Genomic DNA, 22,278 nt, shown 5'->3' on the forward strand with positions numbered 1-22,278 from the left:
GTGAATATCTAGGATAAACAGATTTTCAGCGAGACTTACATAATTATCCTGTATTTTTCACTTTTATCTAGTAGAAATGGATTGAGTATCATTCTGCTCTTTTTTTTTTTTCCCCAGAAAAAGGCAGCAGCTATCCCATAGACACTCAGATATGTTACAGCTGGGTCTTTTATTTGTGATACTTTATGATTGATGCAATTTACACAGGTGCACAAATTTCTAATGAAAAACTCCTACCTTCTCCCCCTGAGTCTCGTAACATTGTGTCTGCTACTACAACAATGGGTCTTCTCAAAATATGGGCTAAGACAAAAACATGGAACTCTTCTAAGCTCTCATACACTGGATCTTCTGAATTATCGACCCTGGAAGACACAGCATTGAAACTTTTTGAACCAACTTGAACCAACCATTGAAACTTCAGTGAACCAACACATCACAGCAGCTATTTCTTCTTCCTTGTCACTCATATTCCCACTCTTCTGAAACACATATTCCAATTATTGAAATAGGTAACATAAGAAATTGGAAAGAAAAATATATTTTTGTAAATATAATAATAGCAACAGAGAAAATGTTTTCACTTGCAGACTCCACACTAATCTAGTAGTCAGCAAGATTCATTACTTTCTGATACTGTTTGGTAGCCTAATGGGAATAAAAAAGGTAATTCTTAGCCAAACTCCTGGTGTAAATCTGCTTTTGTCACAAAAATCTAATTTCGTCTGACACCCTTGGCACATAGACTCTACAATGAAAGGTAAGTGTTTTTCTAGTTCCTTCAAACAAAATACAGGTTTACCTTGGCAATGTAAGAAACATTGATGTTAGCCGGAGTAGGAGGAATTTAACTTATAAAGTTGTCAGCTTTTTTTCTTTGATTATTACCAAAACATATTTTTTTAAGATGGGGCGGGGCACTTCTATAAGGAACTGGAAATTCATTTTCCTATTAGATTTTTCAGTAAGATTAATTTCATCTACTTTCAGACATCTAAAATCAGACATTTAAGCATTTCACCTTGATTGCCTCTACAGATAACAAAAAAAGATAGGCACATTTGGATCATCCTTCTCTTAAGCACTTGCCCAAAGATGAGATGAAAATCCTCTTTTCTCTTTACAGAATACAGAAGGAATATAGATCAACATGTAGTTAGGTGAGACAAGGCCAAGCATTTTTGCCAGTGGAGCTTTGTGTTTCAGAAAACACATAGAAAGAATCAATACAAGTATCTTATATGGTCGGAGAGCAGAACATAAAATTCAAACAGTGAGACAGCACTATGGAGAAGCCCAAGTGTTTTCTTTACATTGGCCTTCTACAGGTCTGATCCAAATACCACAGGAATTAATGAAAGTCTTTCCGTTCTCTTCATCTAGCTGCAGGAGATACAGAGCACTTCAAAAAGTGGAGAGATAATATTTCATTTTTTGATGAAAATAAATGTTTTATTGAGGAGTATTCCATAGGTCTAAACAGAGTTATTCCTCAACCAGCTTCACAATGAGCAAGTAATTTAAGACAAAGACAAAAAAAAGTGCTGTTCTTGGAAGGAATTTAAAAAAAAAACCAACAAAAACCAAAAAAAACCAAAAAACGATGTAAAATATAATTGGAAGACAATTTGAGCACTTGAAGAGTCTTCTGCACTCTGAAGAGTTGTTTCAACCTTTGGAATTGTTGATACTGTTATGGAATATACATCTTGGGGAAAAAAATTTTTATATTCATTATCCTTACTTGATGAAAATGCCTTTCAACATCTAGTTCTCCAAAACATGGGTATTAAATGGTAATATGCTGACAGCATGGTGTTTTGTGTAAAAACCGTGATAATCAGTCCTAAATTTCAAAGGTGGCCAAAATGAGTAAATTACCTACTGAAAGAATTTGACGAAGATGAGTACATATGATATGTTTTAACAAAAAAATGAGACTGAGCTATCCCAGTCCTATCTGGGATGGTTTGGGCAGTTTCTGTTCTATTCATAATCTGATGTCTGAAAGGCATAAGCAATGAGAGAAGACAAAGACAACTGAATAACAGGATGTCTATTAGAAAAGATACCTGGTTGCGACAGGAATATCAGAGAAAACTCATGTTAGATTACATAATTACTACTATCTAGAACAACATACAGATAAGACATTTAGGAGAGCCAAAAACGTGTACCAGCACATAGAGCAAGATTTGTAATTTTTTCACATCAGTACTAAAAAGTTAGAAAGCACCAAGGGAACCAGTCCCTGTTAGATTCTATCTACAGTGTATACATCTATTCTCAATAGTATCTAGTATCAGAAATTCAAATGTAACAACACAAATCCATAGCATTAAAGCACCACGTACATATAGAGAGGCAAATCCTTAGAACGTAATTTATGGACTAAAATCCTTAAATTCCTTAAAATATACCTGTGTTATCCTATTCATCTGAACACATTATTCTTATTTTCCCAACCTATACAAATTTCAAAAAAACTTTTTCTTCATATATGAATGGACAAACACAATTGCTAAGTTTGTTCTAAATGTTCTCTTTCACTGAAAAGCTTACAAAATGTGTAGTTACACGTTTCATGGCTCAAAACTTTTGACAGCAAGAAGAGAGAAACTTTATGTTAAAGAACATGTGCTGCTAACTTCTAGGGATATGCTGCTGATCACTAAATGCAATGAGGTACTTTTGCCCCAGAAAAGGTAAGACTGAAAACCTGACTTAAAATTGAATGACAAAATTAAGAAAAAAAAAGGTTTTCCAACTAGCATCAGTATGCTTTGGATCAGCCCCACAATCTTCCAGGAAACAGAAATGCCCAGCACCATTGGAAAGGTAACCTATAAAGTAAATTATTTATGAAACAGATAGTTCTTTCACCTGGACTGCAAGAATAATTCTGTTAAATTCTCCACTTCTCTAGCTGAACACTTCCAAGCCCTTCTATGACTTCATAAGCATTTTATAAAATTTTTTGTTTCAATTATCTCCTTTCCTTTTTTCCTAGTTTAACATCATTTATGTAACTATCACATTTTAAAGCTTTGCTTCTACCTAGAAGACAGAAATAAGCACACTAGATGGAAGAAGACTGAAAAATGGTAGGGTTGTGGGAAGCAGACAAAAGACGATAATTCACAGCAGAGTGCCACTTAAAAATATAATACACACGGAGCACAGCTTCTGTGAGACATGCCAAATAAAGGTGGGCAACACAACCTAGGCACACTCTTACATGAAGGCAGCAATTGTCCTCTTATTGTTAGGTGTGCAGAGAACTTCAATAATTAACTGTCATTAATTTTCATTATATGTGAAAAATAGTAACCGAACATAACTGTATGGGCACTGCTGTAGAATATGTGGGACAAATACAGTAACGTTCTCACAGGTCTGATGGCATCCAGCCCATCCCTGGAACTTTATATTAAAATCTTTCCTCCCAACCTAGAAGCACGGCAGGATGGAAGTTATTAACAGGAGGCTGATGCAGGATACAAATTCCCTGATCAAGCAGTGAGACACCTCTCCTTGCCTGTATCCCTCTTCCTGTTACCCAAACTTGTCAGCAAATTTTTCCTGATGTTCAAAAAAAATCTCCCATTTTGTAATTTCCTCTCATATTCCTTATTGAATTCTTCTCCATTGTTGGCTGTGACAGCTTTTCAGCATTATGTCACCCTCAGTGTAATTCGTTAGCCAAAAGGAAGTTAGAAAAATCATGTTATTGGCAAGACAATATGCTACAAAGATTTCCAGCTATTTTCTCATGTTGGTATTTCCAGACTATCAGTCCTAAAGTTTTTCTTCAAATCCTTTAATTATTCCTCACCTCCTAGTTAATGAGGTTTCTAGAAGTGAAAGGCATATTCCAGATGCAGCTGTATTAGAAGGACCTTTACCCCTTCGGTCAGCTGATGTCAAGCCTGACTGCACATGAAGTCCAAAATTCCACTGGGCTTTTTTACTCTTCAATATCACATCATCAAATTGCTTGATTCACTATTTATGATCATATTCACACATTTCAAATCCTTCTCCCCTATTACACATTTGTTTTCCATTGCTCATTTTCACAGAATCACAGAGTGGCTGAGGTTGGAAGGGACCTCTGGAGGTCACCTTGTCCAACGCCCCTGTTCAAGTAGGGCCAGCTAGAGCCAGTTGCCCAGGACCGTGTCCAGATAGCTTTTGAATATCTCGGAGGAGGAAGACTTCACAGACTCTCTGGGAAACCTTTTCAATGTTCAATTTTATTTCATCATTGCCAGTAATTCCTGTGCGCCATCTTATATTATTTCAGTGCCACTGCTGAGGATTCAGTATGAATTTTCCTGAAGATTAATGAGAATGAAAAATCATCATTAACAAGTATCCATAGGAACCTGCCACATCCTTTGATCCACTTATCATTCCACTTTTTTTCATGGACCTCTATTTATGCTAACTACATGGCCATGAAAATTGTGGACAAAATAATTCTGTCAATATAACATGGAAGCAAAGGAAATTTAAGAAACTGAAATTAATTCCTCTGTTCATGTAAAGTTAATTTTTAAATAATGAAATCCACATATATAAGAGCATATAAATTTGCATTGCAGAATCCTGCTCAACCAGGGCACTCTAAGTAATTTATCTTGATTGTAAGAACAAATTAACAAAAAGGGAGGAAGAAAAAAAAAATCTCAGTCTATCCTACAGGACCACTGATACCTCGAATCCAAACAGAGTGGACACCTACTCAGCACTCCAAAGAGACTCACTCTCCTATGGAAAATCCAATTTGTACTGCAGTCAGTAATGGAAAAAACCTCAAAAAGCTGAAACAGGAAAGTCACCTACCCTGCTGTTCCACCTGGCTATCTTCTGTCTGTTCCTCTCTTTTGCCTGTAAATTCTGAGCAAGATCTGTTTTCATGTCCTTGGGTTTCCTTCTAAACAGCTCCCTGTGGTAACCCTGCTTTTTTATCCCCCATACATACGGTCCAGATTCTCAGTTTGTCCAACAGACTCATAACAGATATTCCAAGTTTAGATTAAGTTTCAGGATTCACGCAGAGCAAGAGACTAATGCCTGCAGACAGTTGAGATGTACTGAAACAACATAATAAGTATCGAGTTCTTCAACCTGGTGATTAGGTACAAGCATGACACCAGATATGAAATCATCTCTCAGTCTGCCACCATTCAATTGCTGGAACCTCTTCTTTCTCTGCTTAAGAATCCCAAAATTAAAACAAACATATACCACAGCTGCAGCTTACTAGCAAGTACAAATTTCTGCTGTAGGTAGGTGCAGGAACCTATCCATTGATTTCCTTACAGTATTTCAGCAATGAGCTTCAATTCAAACACAAAAAATTGCAAAGTAATGGGGCATTTCCCTTCTTTTCTTCAGGGAAAAAAAAAAAATGGTATACTGCATTGACTAAAGGAGATACAGAATGTGAATGTTTCAGGTTCCAATTTTTATTTTTCTGTCTTTAAAAATATCAATACTTTTTTCTCAGGCAAAAACAGTATCTAGGAAGCTGTTTTCAAGGCATATAATAGAAAACCTAAATCAACTTTCCCTAAATTATTTTGGTTTGAATGTTATTTTGTATTTGTGTGGGAATGCATGCTTTTGTGTAAAACATCTTCTGTGGCATGTGAGATGCAACTATCTGTCAAATAGGAAATATCTAGAATTGAACAAAAACTTGTTAAATAAGGAAAAATCCAATCACTACCTAGGTACTAGTACTTAATTTTAATACGACATAATTCTGATCCCTCCTTTGCCTTGAATTTTATCTCTTTATAAAGCCTGTGGGATATCCACTGTTTTCAGATCTGAAGGGCTGTTTGAAGTAGCATATTTGAATCACCATGGCAATTTGATTATTTCCAGGCTGTGTTTGGCTTAAGTACAATTTACATCAACTGAAAATAGACCAGACGAAAAGATTTATTAGCCATCAGAAATGTCAACTAATAAGGAAAAGATATACTGTTATAATGAACCTTTTTCTATCTGCACCCTATAATTGCTGCTTATACTGAACAGTTAAAAAGGAATAGCACTCCTATAATAGACAACCAGATCAAATAAAAAGAGTTTTAAAGCAATGTTTTTGTTAAACGATCTAAACTAAATTCTCTAAAAGATGAGGGTCTTTGACGGACGCAGTAGTTCTGTATGAAGAATTATATGTTGAAATACTCTGAATACCTAACCAAGTCCGAAACCTCAGAGATTACATGCATTTGAGAGGTACCTTCCTGCTTAAATGTTCTGGTTTTCTGCCTTAAATAAAAATCTAATGACACATGGGAAGATTACAGCAATATTCCCTCCCTTCTTCCCCATTTAAAATCACTTGACTTTATTAATAAGATAGTGCCAACAGCATATGCGACAGCTAGCTAGAAGGTGACAGTTAACACTAGATAAGAATACCATCCACTTCCAAAATCTGCATTAGCTCACACCACGACACCACACGACATCTAGCTTTCAGCTCTACTGGGTTTTCAAGAAGTGAATAACAACAGTGACATTCAGTCTAGCACTAGGACAGGCTTTGAAATCTCTGACTGACAATAGTCTGCAAAATGAAGGAATGGGTTGGAATTTTCTCTTTAGCAGGATTGCAATAGTTAGGTTCTTAACAAAAACAGAAGGTACAACACATTTTCCTTTTTTCAAAGCAGTTGCTTCAATTCACTACCCCTGGTTTTGCTTGTAAATGGAGATAAATGAAACAATTATGTTAATCTGAAATTTATTTTTTACATTTACAGAAAGATGTGCAAGTTTGTTTCAAAACAAGAATCTGCTTCATATTAGTTAATTAATTAAATAGTTTGCTCTGCTTTAGTGCTTGAAGGATTTTACATGTTGGAAACAAGAACTTAAGAACCAGGTTTTTCTGTGTTCCCTTTATCATCTTCTGTTTTTCCACCTTTCAAGCCTCAGAATGAGAGTGCTCTCAAAGAAGAAATCTTGGGAGATATAGCGACAGTTGCTGATCTCCTTTGCATGTAGCTCACTCTGAAAAATAACTAAAAGGAACTTGCAGGTGAATGTGGCAGCATAATTCCAGACTTAGGCTTGTCACTGAATTCTTTTGAAGCAGATACAACTTCTGATGCTTTAGCTAATTCTGACACCAAAGGAGAATGCCTCATCTACAATTCAAAGACTAATTTGCAAGCTTTCTTAATACAGTACCCAACTAGAGAGCGTAATATACCCCATCTCAAAAATACTATTTTGATATTCCTTTTCCTTCTCAAGGGCTCTATTTTGAACATGGGTACATTAAACTGAGAAAATAATTCATTCTGTCACATTCATTCTGTCTTTGGAATGACTGTAAAGAGAATTACATATTCCCATGTTAAATAGGCTAAGTTTCTTGCCTGATTCCTCTTTCACTATTTTAAAGGAAAAATTAACCGTTGTCTATTTATCCTTACTTTAGTTCAATTTGCAAAAAGATAAATGTAAACCATGATGAGAACGTTAAAACCAATTTAAATTAATTCTTTATGTAATAGTGATACTCCCTGTTTAAGTACCTGGGAACTAAAGGTAAAGGTCGTTGATTGACTGGCAAATGCAACATTTGAGGACATCTCTGACTGGTAGATACTGAAACTACATAGTACATGAAACGTACAGAATGAAAGAGACAGAAGAAGACCAGAGAAAATTGGTGATGAATGGCCAGAAATGTGACTTGAACTGCCTTAGAAGATTAAAGCGTATCAACAGGAAAATATCTACAAATATAGAAAACAAACTGGAGAGTAAAATGAAAACCAATCTATTTTTTTTTAGCCTCAAAATAGAATAAAATGAGACACATTATGGCTGACAATTTTCTAAACAATGTCCTCTGGCATTGGTAGAATTACCTATCCTTGACATCACAAGGTTAAAAGGAAAATATAATATTTTTTCAAAGTCCAGAGAATATTTTCTAAAGATTTTATTGCTCTCATTGTGTTGTATGCCCTATTTTGTCAATTTACTTATCATCACATGCAATTTTCTCCAGGGGAAACAGTAGCTAGAGAAAAACATGCACTGAGTAAACATATACTACATATTTCTAGTGATAAACACTAGACATAAAAACTAAAGCTTCTGCATTCTTAAGATTGGTCAATAATCCTATACTTTGGGAACAACTGCACTGAAAATGAGGGATGGTTTATCATACTAGCTATTTAAAGCAGACTCTGTATGTACATCAGGGGTATTTAAATGTTGTAGATACTATTTCATCCCAAACTTTTTCACCAATATGTTTCTATCCATTTTTTCCAATAGCTTCTAAACATCTAAACTAAATGCATGCTGGCAGTAGACAGCACTGGGTTTTTCCCTGCAACCATCAAATTTTCTGGTACTGTTTATAATAAGCTAATTGATTAAAATGCTAATAATTGAGTATTATACAAAGATTAAACACGCAGACTAAGCTGGTCTTCAAGAAAACACACTCTTGCCCTGCTTGCCTGTTAGAACTGGGTAGTAACTGGCAAACATTGCAACTTCACAGAGTGTTATCAAAGTAGCTGCAATCAGCCATACTCTTATGGAATCAATCTAGATAAACAGATACGAAGTTAGGTAAGAAAAGAATCTGATGCGGTTCTTAGAAATACAGACATACCCTATGTAGAACCTTCCAGCAACATCCAATTTTACTAGGATGATAGTGAATCAGTTTAATTTGAAATAAAACCCCCTACAATCTTTAAATAATTCTTGCGTTTGAGAGCACTATTTATGTTACATGGGTAAAAAGCTTGAATAGTCAAAGAAAGGGCAATTGTTCCTATCAGTGCAATATTAATTATCATAATTTTTAGTTAAAGTTTTTTTATAACTGGTCAAAGAGTGAAGTAGCATATTGATTTTTCAGCAGGGTTTCATGAGACTACAAAGTATAACTCGATATTCTACTTTCTGTTTAAAAAGACACTGCATCCAAATACTTCATCTTTAGCTTTAATACCAAAAATATTACTTCCCCCCCCCCCGTATGTTTAGGGTTAACAGCATTTTAAAAGTAGAAAATGTGAAGAGTTACTTGGTGACGTGCCCTCAAAAAAGCTCTCTCTAAAGATTTTCTGTTTGAACTACAAAGCAGAAAAGGACTGAAATAAATCTATGAATATGAGAAGATGGCATTAAAGCTGTGCTAAAGCACAGAAAAGGTGATATCCAGGCACAAACTACTTTCTTCTAGAATGCTATTAGAAAATGTGATATTATTCTGTCATTCCATGTTTTAGTGAAAATATCTGAGCTGTAGCTATCTTTCTGCTAAGTCTTCCTCAAACGAAAAGCTACGTATCTTCAGTGAGACAAGGCACTTCATCTCCTTGAAGCTAAATGCTACTGCCAACATGCCTGTTCCAGAAACCAAGAAATCAGGATTTATGAAATCCAGACTCTTTTGGATGCAAAGTAACCTCAAGTTAGTGTACTGTACAAGTTAGGTACAAGGAAATTTAATCCAAATGCTAAATATTATAATGGCATGTTTAGATAATTATATTCTACCATGCAAAAAAATTGCAACCAGTTGAAAAGGCAGTTTGATGGTCCTATAAACATCTTCATTCATTTGTACTGTATTGTTTTCCTACTGAGAACAAAAACTAAAAGATTTGGTCATATTCTAAACTTACCCACCACCAGTGCCTCCATTTTTGCTGAAATGTGTACGAGGCTCACTTGATGCCAGTTTAAGCAGTTCATTCCACTCCCGTTCCCATTCTTCTTCTGTATACACTAATCCTGACTATGGGAGAGAATGAAATACCTTTACAATAATGCTGGTACAAAATGTAAGAAGAGTTCTGTAGTAGTATTTACGACTAACTTATTTTGAGCTTCATACGTGATACGGTTTAGTATCTTGGACCATTAATGGTTCAACATTTCTATTCAGGTGAAAGAATATTAACTTATTAAAAAAAGATCTAAACCACTAACTGTAGGCTGGATTACATTACTATATGTGGGTTGTCTGCTACTAACACCATGCTCCACTATTGGAGATCCCGTTATTTGTACCCATGGGAATTCCTTGCAACCACGCTTAGCATGCTTTACTGCCCATTTCTGGAAGTTTGCTTTCTTCCCCAATATATGGAACTACTATGAATGCCTTCCTTGGCAGACAGGTGATGCTTTCTCCCTCTGTTCAAGAGCAGAAAGGGTATATAAGTGCTTCTGTGCCCCTGTTTTTCAAGTAGCCTGAAGTAGCTGAGTCAGTGACAGCTCAGCTGTGTTCTCACTGACTGCTGCCAACAAAAAGCAGATTACAAATAAGCCACAAACATTTAAGCATATTCACTTGATTGCATTCAGGATTACTCCTGAAATTGGCTTTTCTAGCCACTGTTTAGGCACAGACATCTTCAGAAAATAATATATGCTGAAGTACAGCTTTTAATCAACAGTCAAACCAAATCTACAGATTATTTTAGTTAAGAAACATCCACTCAATATTTGGTCGCAGCTCTAAGAATCCTAAATCATCATTCTGGGGAATCTTTCCTAAATGGGGTTTTCTTTCTTTTGTGGATTTCATCCACTCATTTTATAATGCTTGTGATAGCTAAATTATACATATAATTTTGCAGCCCAAAATTTTCTACAAGTTCCAAACTCATCTTAGACCTTTGTAGGCACAAAACTCTGCATATGCCCACAAAGCTACGAACACATTTGCATTCCGATACAAAAATTCTAAATACAAGTATCTCTTTCCCCATGCAAAATGGAAGCACAAGGAATTTGACAGCAATTAAAACTTTCACACTAAACTTCAGAAGAATGCTTTTGACCCTAAATGATAGTAACAAGACTGTCTTTAGGCCGTACAGACCTCCTTATTCTGCTGGGTCTGTTGCCATCTCCATCTTCTTTTCAGTGCTTCCCTTTCAGCTCCACTTCTCATCATAGTATAGAGTGCTTTACGTAAAACAAGGTCCCGGTCATGAAATCCCCACATTCCTAAAGTAGCACAAGATGACATTCAGTTTTAAAGAAGCCACAGTGAAATAGAAATAGTAAGTACTAATACAATTAATATTGCTCTATTAGCAAAAGAAGCATAGCTTATACATGATTTAAGATTCTCCTTAGCAAATAATTCGCTCATTATTTTTAAGGTTTCCTAAAGAAACAGTCAATTTAGATAAGCTAATGAACAACAAGAGGGAATTCTAATAAAGTTTAAACTCTGATTAAGGAATGACTAAGGATTTGAATTGTTTCAGTGTTTCCTTGCAGGTAACTTCAACTTTGCTGCAGGCAATGGAATATTCAACGCACAGGTTGGTTTTAGTTGTGTAGTTGCCAACAGAGCTTGCAGACACAAGAATGCTAATGACAACTGCAGGCACTGCTGCGAATCGCAGAAGATACTGACACCCAAAGGCTTCCAACTCTTACACAGCATGATGGTAAATTTCCTTTGGCTTCAACATCCAAATAAAGAGACGCGCATTCAAGATGATTGGAAGTCTAAAAATACAACCAGCCACAGGCTTTCAAGCTAATTTTGAGATAATAAAACGTCTTCATGTAGTTGAGAATAGTAACCTACAACAAAAGAGAGCAGAGCTCTCACCACGACATGTGCCCATAGACAAGCACGTTTCAATTACCATATTATATTGTCAGCTGCTGGCGTTAAATATGTTCATTTAAGACTTTGCAAGTCAAAATACTCCAATCATTCGCTGTAAAAAATACACAATTCCTCCTAATTAAAAATGAAGTGGTCAAAGATAAAGGGATCCTCGGAAACAGCAAAAGCTCTTTTCTTACTACTACTTTCAAAAAGAAGAGTCTCTTCAAAATATTGAAAAATCCCAGTGTTTTTTAAAAAGTCACCTTTTGGAGTTCCGCTGGTAGAAGATTTTAGCAACTGCAACAAATAAGTTTCCTCATAATAAGTTAGGATATAGAAGGCATATCAAAGACTTTCAGCTTCACAGGTTTCTATTTATTTGATTCGAAGAAAGGCTTCAAAGATCCTGTATTAATGATCAATTAATCAACTGGAAATTATTTTAATTCACCTCAAACTCTTGTTTCCCATATACTTAAACTCTACAATGAACCAACAGAGATAATAGCTAGATATTGCATTCTTGAAGACAGCAAGAGAACTGTTTAGCAAAAGCCAAAGAATGAATGCAATTCCTCGCCCACAATGAGGACAATCCTGCAGAAGCACCTGGAATTTGCCGTTCCAGAGCTGCTAGGTTGGGCTCTGTAAGGAAAATGCAAATCAGTGGTGTTTATGACACATGGTTTTTGATACTATTCCAATTATACTTCTTTTATTACCTGATGGAACTTTTACCTTCCTCCCTCAAGCATGCCTAAAGCAAACAATACTTAAGTGAAATTTGAAGAATATATTGCTCCAGAACCAGGCTTTTAATGAAAGTCTTTGCATCCCATGTGTTTCTGAGCTTTTGCTGCGGACAGAGAAAAGCGGTAAATATTTTTGGCAGAAGGTTTCATGTACAGACTCTCCCTTACCTAAAGATGCAGCATGCAAGAGGCAGTTTCCATCACCTGTTGTAGCCAAGGGAAGAAGACGTTTGCAGCTTGTACACACTGTGGACCACCAATTTAGTCGTCCTGAAAAGAAAGCATCTATTAAAATGGTGGAGTGAGTACTAAAGCAGGATATATACTGTGTACAGGCATACAGCCATGATGTATAACGTTGAAGGTTAATCATGAACACCCTTTCTGCCAAAAAATGTAACATCAGAAGTGAAAACTGAAAAGATTAGAAATAAGAGGCAGATAAACTTTAACTATTCTCTAAATGTATTTGGAATAAGAAGAGAGCACCTTTAATCAAACTGCGTCTTCCATTCTCATATGCTGCATTCAGGGATGCATTTCCAAGGCGTTCATGACCTAAATACCATTATGAGTCTTGGTATCAGTTCCCAAACATAATCGACACTGGCCTCCCATACACAGATGACAGATTATGTTACAGTAATAAAGTCTCAAAAGACAAAAGTAGTATGTATGCGTTAATCAAGATATGTTACTGTCAGGTAACTTTATTAAGTAAAGTACTGTTTTTTCAATCAGATGGATTGTTTCAACAGCTGATTCTCCTCTCATTTACTATAGTGTAAATTATGATTAGACCTACTAAAATCAAGAGCTACACTACCAGAGAATTAAAATGAGTCCAAATGCATAGCCCAAGGTCTAGGATAGCATGTGGCTTTTCTCTTTGAGAATACTTAGAGAACCACTTATCCATAATTGCTACGTGAAACATGTTTTGAAGACTACGGATTTGAGGAGATGGATTATGAAAAAGACTGACAAGAGGACAGATCTTGATGTATCTAGATGAAGCAAATAAAGCCATGAAGAGTATCAGTGCCAAAGCTAACACTGGAAATACATAATTCCTGGCACACAGGTTGCTATGCGGTAGCTTACTGGAGTGTTAAGTCTTGGTTAAATGGTCATGTGAACATTTCTAATATAAAGAAAGAGAATGCGACTAATTGTATAACATCTTTGGGGATAAGGAAGAGCAGATGATTAACAATGATGAGTAGAGCTGGTATATTGCCCAAGACTTTTGGAAAGTCTGTGGGTAATGCACAATTGAGTAATTGAATGAATAATGCAATAGGCAGCCCGTGGCAACTCCATTTCTTTGTTTGTCCTCTTCTGCAGACTTTTTCTCCCCCGCTTCCTTTACTTACAAGCTGAGAGAAAATAGTATCTATATATTTGTACAGTCAGTCTTGCATTTAAGGTTAAATCCCCAAAACAGAAATAAGTTCAAGCAATGAAAAAACTTTTGTCCATTAATATGTTTTCATTACAAAATTATACTGAAGTTTATTTGTAACAGCCGGTAATACATATTGTGCAAAAAAAATAGTATAACAATATTTTAACATGTGCCCCCAATTACTTGTTCTGAGTACTAAGAACTACGTAATTAAATTTTACTTAGTCAGTATGGGTTGAGAGTTACTATACTGTAAAGATGCATAGCAGATCAATAACTAAGCACATTTGGTAATCCTCATATGATTTTAGCTGCTAGTTTGTAAATGCCCAACATCTCAGTCTAGGCTTATTGAGTTCTAAATTAAATATGCATTAAAGAAGCTTAATTGAAAGCGCTATTGGACAGCCTTTGGGAAAGATAAATCTGAAATAACAAGTTATCATTTTTAGCAACTCCTGTGTCTTGTGGGCTGTGAAATAACAACTTGCCACCTGTTTTTTGCAGAATGTTTTGGTGGTATCATATCCAGTAATGATATATTACCAAGGGGATGCTTAAAGCACTGTTACAAGACCTAAAACAGACAGACCTTAGGACTTAAAGCAATAATGAGTGGTATTGCTTTGCAGATTACCTAGCAGCTATCGGTAATAAATGTCAAAGTCTGGTGTTTATGAATCTTTTGAGTAACAGGAGGTTTCTATAGAAGTGATCTGCTTTCAAGTAGATGATGCAAAAAATGTTTTTGGGCTTGGTTAACATCACAAAGCTTATGGCTGACTAAAAAATCAGCAGAAATGCATTGGATTATAACCAAAAGAGTGGTGCATTTTCATTTTTCTAATCTAGTGGTTATAGTGGATCCCTTTAGGGAGACAACAGGAAAGTGGAGCTTAAATGAAAACTGGAAACAGTTCTGCCTCAGGCTTATTTCTGTCTGCTTTGGTAAGACAATATTTATGGACAAACTAGACCCATTTCTCACTCACTCTCCCTCCCTCCCTCCGTTGGTCTCCTACTTGATCTTGCTTCTTACTTTCTCACAAAAAACTACTTAATCTTAAAAAAAAAAATTCAAGAAATTGATCTGTTGTTTTACAGCAAAAATACTCTAAGAATTAATATAGCCATATTCCAGTACACTAAAATATGATCCTAATTTTAGATCAAGATTAAAAGTCCTATACAGATCTATGATCTAGCAACATACAATCAGAGAGGCAGACACAAGCACACAATATTGCCCTTTCTTTGCATGATACTTAGGACTTCAGGTGCAAACTCAAAAGAAATGTTAACAGAATCTAGCATCACCTGTGGCTGAAGATTGTCAACTATTTCCATATTCTGATATTATCCTAGTCCTGCACTACACAGTGTGTATCAGACTTCACATAATACAAAGCTTCCCCTGCTCCCTTATTTGCAGGGCCCAACAAGAATCAATCATTCTGATACAGATACAGAACCAGATATGTGTCTTGTATTCCATGCAATAAAGGTAAGCTGAATCTCAGGGAAAGTTTTGCAAACTTTAGAAAACAGACAATATCACTACTTTAAAATCTGCTATCTGATGACTCCCAAGACAAGACGCAAACATCAAAAGCTACCCTACTGTAAACCCACTACAACTGTAGGCATGAATATAAGCTGGCCTTATGCGACTGTTAGGTTGAAAAAGTCAGTATTTGAGGAAAAGGAATAAGAAATATTTTAAAACATGGGTTTTACCCAACACTATTCATAGTGTTGGAGTATTATTAATAGACACTAGAAAGGTTTAAGTGTTATATTCATAAGCCTCCATATTGTATTACAAGCCACAGGAGTATTGTTTCTTGCCGCAAGATTTATGAGAGGAAATTGCCAAAGAGGATTCTAGACCTGAATGGCTCAAAAAGAAGGCAGCAGAGAACAGAGAATGCATTTCAAGTATTAACAGGGGCCAGGTTTGGCTTTCGATAGCCCCTGATGCCTTATGCACTGGAACTATAGAAGGTAAGAAGGCATTCAGCATGATGTCCTCTATGCAAAACTCCATAAACAGTATAAACAAGAAGATAAAAATATGCAACAGAAATTATTCTAGTTTATGACTATCCCATAAAGATGCTCATACAGAGCTGCCCTCCAGTTTACTAAGGTCCATTATAAAGTATTCATTGCCCAAACATGCACGAAGTTGGTGGTACACATACAAACCAACCACATTCAAAACAAACATAAGGTTACATAATACTAAAGAACCTTTGTAGAAACTCTGCATAAATCCTTTGCTCCCTCTTCATTTTCTCCAGTCCATATTTTCTTTTTTCTGGCTTAAGCTACTAGTAAACTAAATGGCTTTACAGACTTGGGATTTTTCTGGTAGAATTAACCACCAAAAAGTTACAAGGACTTAGTGAACAGCAACTTAATATAATTCTCTCTTAACAGGGAGAATGGAGATGCTACAAAGGATGAGCCCCCTCTCAAGCTCTATATGATTGAGCGTGGTTGAAGTTTCACTGCAAAGCTAGATTGCATATCACTGCCCCTAAGGCAGTCAGTTTCTTGCCTGCGACGCCACTGTGCATTCATCATATCAAAAATAAGTCAGAATTCTTACAGAAAAAAATGGAATACACATTAAGAGAAAACCAAGGATGGTTAAAGATGGGAAAAAGTGTGAAGTGTCATGTCATAGCTTGTACAATTTCACCTCAGATTGAGTGCAATTGTCTTTTAACGCACTTTGCTCTGCTATTAACAATACTCTTCATACAGCTAAGTAAACCAGTCTTAGGCCAACTCCTCAAAACCACAGAGAGTAGACATCTCACTGAGGAAAACAAGTCGATCTGTGTAGAGTGGGACTCAATGTCTGGTTTCCTGCGCTTGTTGTACGCGTGGCTAAAGGTAAGACTTCTGACGGCTTTTCTTTTGTTTGTGGTTGGGCATTCTGGAGCTCTTTCCCATGTGGATTCTATAGTGTTTAATAAACAATATTCACGTTGCAAGTTTTTCTTCTATGGAAATACTAAAAATAAGCTAGCTGTTTATTTTCATGAAACTTGTAAAAGCTTGCTCACAAATATGTTTGAAATCGGCAGAATTAAATTTAAAAAATAAACACTGGTACAATCTTAAGAGACAGCTTGCTGACACAAGCTCAGTTTCCTTAAGAAACTAGGCTAAAACCAGCCTTTCTTTCATTTCTCCAGCACATCATATTTCCAGAAATCCACCTGTCATCCATCTCCCAAGACGAGCAAGTCACAAAATAACATTTTCAACTTCCAAAGCAAGTCTAATTCTGGATACCCCATATATTCTCAAAAGCAATGGTTCACCCTAAACACTCACCAACTCCCCTCTGGAATCCAACAGCAATAACTGCTCTGGGGTGTGCGCAGGACTGACTGGCTAAGTCAACAGAGGATTACCCAGCCCACCTCAAATCCAGATTTCAGCAGAGCTACTTCTATGCTTTACATGTTTCTTACATGACTAGCTAAGAGGATTTGTTTGTTTATTTATAGTTTTAGTCCTTTCATACAATAATTGTGTACTTGCAAGTATTGACTTGAAGAAAATTACAGGAACAGATTTTCTACATGGGCTTATATTAATCATTCAGTGACTATTCACTTATTTTAAAAAGTAAGCAAATAAAGCATTTACCAATACATTTTCTGTACTTCAAAGAAAGGACCTTCTTGTAGGAGCTCTCTCTTTTAGTCTAGATGATGAAATCAGCTTCGCAGTAGCATCTGCAAGGCTATTCCTATTTACTGATGTCCTTGAAGTGTAATGTTGAGCTGTGCATGTAGAAATAAGTAAAACTGAGCAATCAAGTAGAAGCTCCTCTTTTAGCCTGATGCATAAGCAACACAGACTCTGTCACAGAAGCTACTGACCAGAATGCAAATCAAAGATCATAAAATAAGATGGCACAGAAATATATGACTAGGCCTAACTGGCAGTATCAATCAGATAATTGATACTGAGTTCCGTTATCTGGAGGTAACTGCAGATCCAGTATTACCGGTTTTCTTCATTTTTTTCTTTCATAACCCGAGACAGTTCGTTTTCTATGGCATTATTGCATTTCATCCTACTCTGTAAATCAGTATTTATCATTCATATTAGAACTGAATTACACAAGCATGCGTTTCAAAGCTTGGAAATCAGGAAATTAATACAGTTCTCTTGAAATTATAATGGTTGCTATCCCGGCACCCTGCAGATACTGTGTGAAAATCTGTTAAAAATTCTGGGATAAGAACATGTTTCTACAACCTGAAAAGGCATCAATTTTTCTTTAACAAAACTTAATTTTTAACAGTTTGAAGTCAAACGTTTCCAGAATTTTGGTGGATTTGTTTTTGGGAATGTGAAACCCAGACTTAACAACGTATTACTATTTATTTTGCCTGTAGCTGTATAAAACGCTTCATAGAAAACACAGACCTGAACACAGAAAGAAAAGTGTAGGGAAGCAATGTTCTTGAAGGTTCACACAGTTTACTTTGAATTTTTGTATTGAATTATATTTCAGCACTGCAATAGAAACTTTTTTCTTTTCATTAAGAACACTGTTAGACCAGCCATTCTTCTGCCTATACTATGGTTTTTTGAACTCATTAGTACAGCAGAAGTTGTTTTCATAATATCTCTCCTTGTGTCAGCCTACACATTAAGGACACATGGGGGAACACGTGTATATAATGGAAATCAACTTGCTGCAGCAAAATATTTAGAATTATAAAATTCCTTTAACATTCCTAAACTTCATTTAACATTATCACTATCTGAGCCATCCTCCATCAAAGAACCACACTGATTACTGCAAGAGCACTCAGAGATCAGTCTGCACGTTACTTACAAGCTGACCTCATTCCAATTCAGGCAATAATGAACAAGTGAGTTTATAAGATGCACAAAACCTCAAAATGCTTTTATGAATGTGGTGAATTCTATCCTCTAAGAGAAACATTCAGAGAGCAACCACACAGAGTAGAAGATACATTGCAGCGGCAGAGAGTAAGTAAATCCTACTGCCTTTATTTGGGCCCTTCCTTTATAATCTCACACAGCATTTCTGAGTAAATTGGGAATTTTGCTCTGAGTTTCTATACAGGTAGGATGTAACCTGAACATCCTTTCACATATAGATGTAATGGTAGCAAATGCCTAAGCATATAAAAAGAGAATATAAAAACCTTACAGGCTTTTACAGACATCCAACTCATACGGCTGACAGTCTGATAATAGTAATTTTGCTCTCCCCATCTATGCTTTGTGAGTAGTAAGCTACTCTACGTTCCTAACAAAGTTCCTCCTCCTTTTGCCTAATCAGCTTTTTTTTTTCCTTTCTCTTGAAATTCATGCCCTTAAACCCAAGCACACACCCCTCTCTTTTCCTTCAACAATATCCCCAACCTCAGCTACAGAAGCTACTGTCCTTCGTGGGGTTTGTTTGTTTTGAAATAGATTTTACGCCCTTTGCAGGGAGTGGACCTTATCTGTTAATTTTTTTATGTCATTGACCAAACCATAGTCAAACTGGGCCCTCTGTTGGTAGGAGACCATAAAATGTCTAATGTTAAGTGACTTTCCTATCAATTCACTCTCTTCATTTCAGACAACAATATGTCTAAAATAGGCAGGAAGTAAAAGGAAACTGAATATCTTTATGTCTTAAATAGAGACAAAAGGTCGGTTTATATGAAGTCTTACACGATGTTCTTAAATATTCACTGTTTGATCTGTTTAACTTACTTGAACTGAAGAAATGTTTCTCAGGAAGTTCCAGTTTATTTGAATGAAATGCTCACATAAGTAAACTAAGTCTATGTAGGCTACAAGAATACCTGCGATCAAAACCACAAGCAATTCCAATGGTCAAAACACCCTCCTTTCCAGGAAGCAAGAGGCTCTGGGGAGGAATGGACTTTTCCAGTGTGAGTCAAGCCCTAATTAAAGTAACGTGAAGAAAAGAATACATGATTTATTCTAATTTTCAGAGAGATTTGAGAGGAATGCTGAGGGAGAAAATTCAGTAGTTTCTGCAGCCCTGTTTCAAGTTCAAAGTCAGCTAACTCTGTATGAATTAGAAGATGTCAGCTCTAAATTCACATATTCCTTGATTTTAACGTCAGAAAACCACTGTGATCCTCTAGTTTGTACTTTTGCATAAACCGACTCTAAAGGCTGCAATTCCACTGAAGCGGGTAGATCAACAATGAGGCTATTTTCTGATAGCCCTATGGAATTTGGAGCTGCCAAAGGAAGAGCCATCCAGTTTTTTCCCTGTCCTTCTTGTGTTAGCTGGTTCCTAAAGAAACTAGATATATTTTCTTGATAGGTGACTGACAGTTTTCATACTTCATAATTGCCTGGTAGCATTCCTGCATTATTTTATACTGCTATTTTTTCCAGAAGGCGGCCTTCTGAATACTGTTTGGGGTTTTTTGCGTTTTTGTTTGTTTTTTTTTTTTTTTTTTTTTCTTAAGTATTTACTGTTTGATGCTATTATCTAAGTATGTCTTGCTTTTCAAATACCAAAGCCAAAAAATGAGCATATAACAATACATGGTAAGTACTCAGAGTGATACCAGATTAGCAGACGTCCTGCCTAAGTACTATGATGCAGTGCCCTGATCAATAACAAGCAACAGTTTATCAGTTTGAACACACAGAGTATGACTATGCACCGAGTTTTGAGAATGAACTCTCAGATGAATACGTAGCGTTACACAAGCCAGAATAGCAATCAACAGAAGAAAGCAACTGGCTATTTGATATTCCACAGGCAGCCATGAAATCTGATTTTATAACTCCTTTATATGACCAAAGTTGGGCATTTCACTATATAGATGTGTTCATTTCATGGTTCATTAATACACTTCCTATTTCATAAGGCACAAATACTAATTTTAAATACATTTCTCCATATCTTTCAAAACTGACTTAAAACTTTAAACTACTAATAAATCTGAATTAAAATGAATTTTAAATTTCCTCACTTTTTTCCCCTGGCAATAATAAAGTATTACTTTAAAATTATTTTGTTTCTTATTACAAAAATAATAATCAATACATAAAATACATGTTTAAAAACTATTTTCTCAAACTGCAACAGAACTTGAAGATGTTTCCTGTGTTAGTCACTGCAATGTAATTTCCTCAGGAGAACTGGTAGTACCAACCCTCTCTGACCATCCAGACGCACGTCCTTTTCTATTGCATGACTTCCCCATCAGTCCTCCTTTCCTTCCTCCCTCAATTTCCTTGTTTTATTAGGTAAATTTGACAGCTTTCTCTATAATGTTTTAAAAGAAATAGAGGATCAGGGTATGTGTCATTTTGCAAAGAGCACAGTATTTGCTTTTACTCTCTGGCATTTATTTCCCATGCAGGATGCGCAAGCTCCAGAACTGAAGCATGATTAGAAATGTCAACCAAAATGTCAGATTGCCCAGCTGCTGACATCTGAATTATTTACCCACCTGCTTGCTCCAAAGCAACCATCGTTGCCTGCTCAATTAAGTCACGTTCAATGAAGCTTCTGAAATCTTCACTGTACACGCTAAGGTCTGGTAGTTGGAATGTGTAGATGGGCATCTCCAAAGGAAACTGTTCATTGCTGCACTCATTTGCTACATGTGATCGAGCAAGGGAGACTATGGCTGAGCTGGCATGAGAAATACCTCTGGAAAGACGCTTTTCTGTAGAGAAACCAAAGAGAGATTATAGCCTATAAGACTACATAAAAGACCAGTCAACACCAAGTCTGGCGAATGCCTGTTCATTTCACTCAGGAATTTATTTATTTTTGTTTGTTACCTTTTTTGGGTTATTTCCCTACTGTAAAAGATTGCTTAGTTCTTACTATGGATCCCTATGGCAAGTCATAGGAACTTCACTCTCCTTCTAGCAAAATAGATAAACAGTAAAAGTAACAAGATATGAAAGACAAGTATTTTTATTAAAAAATGTTTAATGTATCTTAAGTTTCCAAAGATACATCGGAAGAAGCATTTACTGGCAGACAGATGATAATCAATTAATGTTTTGAACTTTTAATTTGACTTCTTGTGAATAAAAAAATCCAGCATTCTACAATCACTTCATATCGAAAGTGCCATACGGTTTTAATCTCAGAACAATCTACCTGAAAGCAATTTTAACATCATTATGCTGAATTTAAGACAAACTCAGTTTTTATGCCTATGTGTTTTCTAAAACAATACACAGTTCAAAAAGAATGATGAAATTAACAAGCCTGGTACAAAAGAATGCATTATTTTATCAAAACAACTATGAGCTAATATCTTACAATTTATTGAATTTCTCTGTGGACAAATACTATATAAGGAACAGTAAAGGGTCATTAAAGCAAAATAAGCATTGGAATATTAAGAAAGGGACAAAATACTACTACCATATCATTTCACTTTACTATATGGCCTCAG

At 35.9% G+C, this 22,278-nt stretch overlaps 1 protein-coding gene across 8 annotated transcripts in view; it reads right to left on the reverse strand.

The window, feature by feature from the left end:
• The window catches only part of OTUD7A (OTU deubiquitinase 7A), a 149,198-nt gene that overhangs the window by 12,800 nt on the left and 114,120 nt on the right, over positions 1-22,278 (reverse strand). For all 8 annotated transcript variants that reach the window (XM_075160270.1, XM_075160272.1, XM_075160277.1 and 5 more), the window contains 5 exons: positions 21,313-21,531; positions 12,574-12,675; positions 10,904-11,031; positions 9,699-9,811; positions 238-365 (listed from right to left, as the gene is read on the reverse strand). In XM_075160270.1, the coding sequence (XP_075016371.1) occupies positions 238-365; positions 9,699-9,811; positions 10,904-11,031; positions 12,574-12,675; positions 21,313-21,531 (690 nt within the window). The remainder of the gene's footprint in view (positions 1-237; positions 366-9,698; positions 9,812-10,903; positions 11,032-12,573; positions 12,676-21,312; positions 21,532-22,278) is intronic.

The sequence above is a fragment of the Calonectris borealis genome, chromosome 11 (genome assembly GCF_964195595.1).
Source record: "Calonectris borealis chromosome 11, bCalBor7.hap1.2, whole genome shotgun sequence".
NCBI classification, from domain to species: Eukaryota; Metazoa; Chordata; class Aves; order Procellariiformes; family Procellariidae; genus Calonectris; species Calonectris borealis.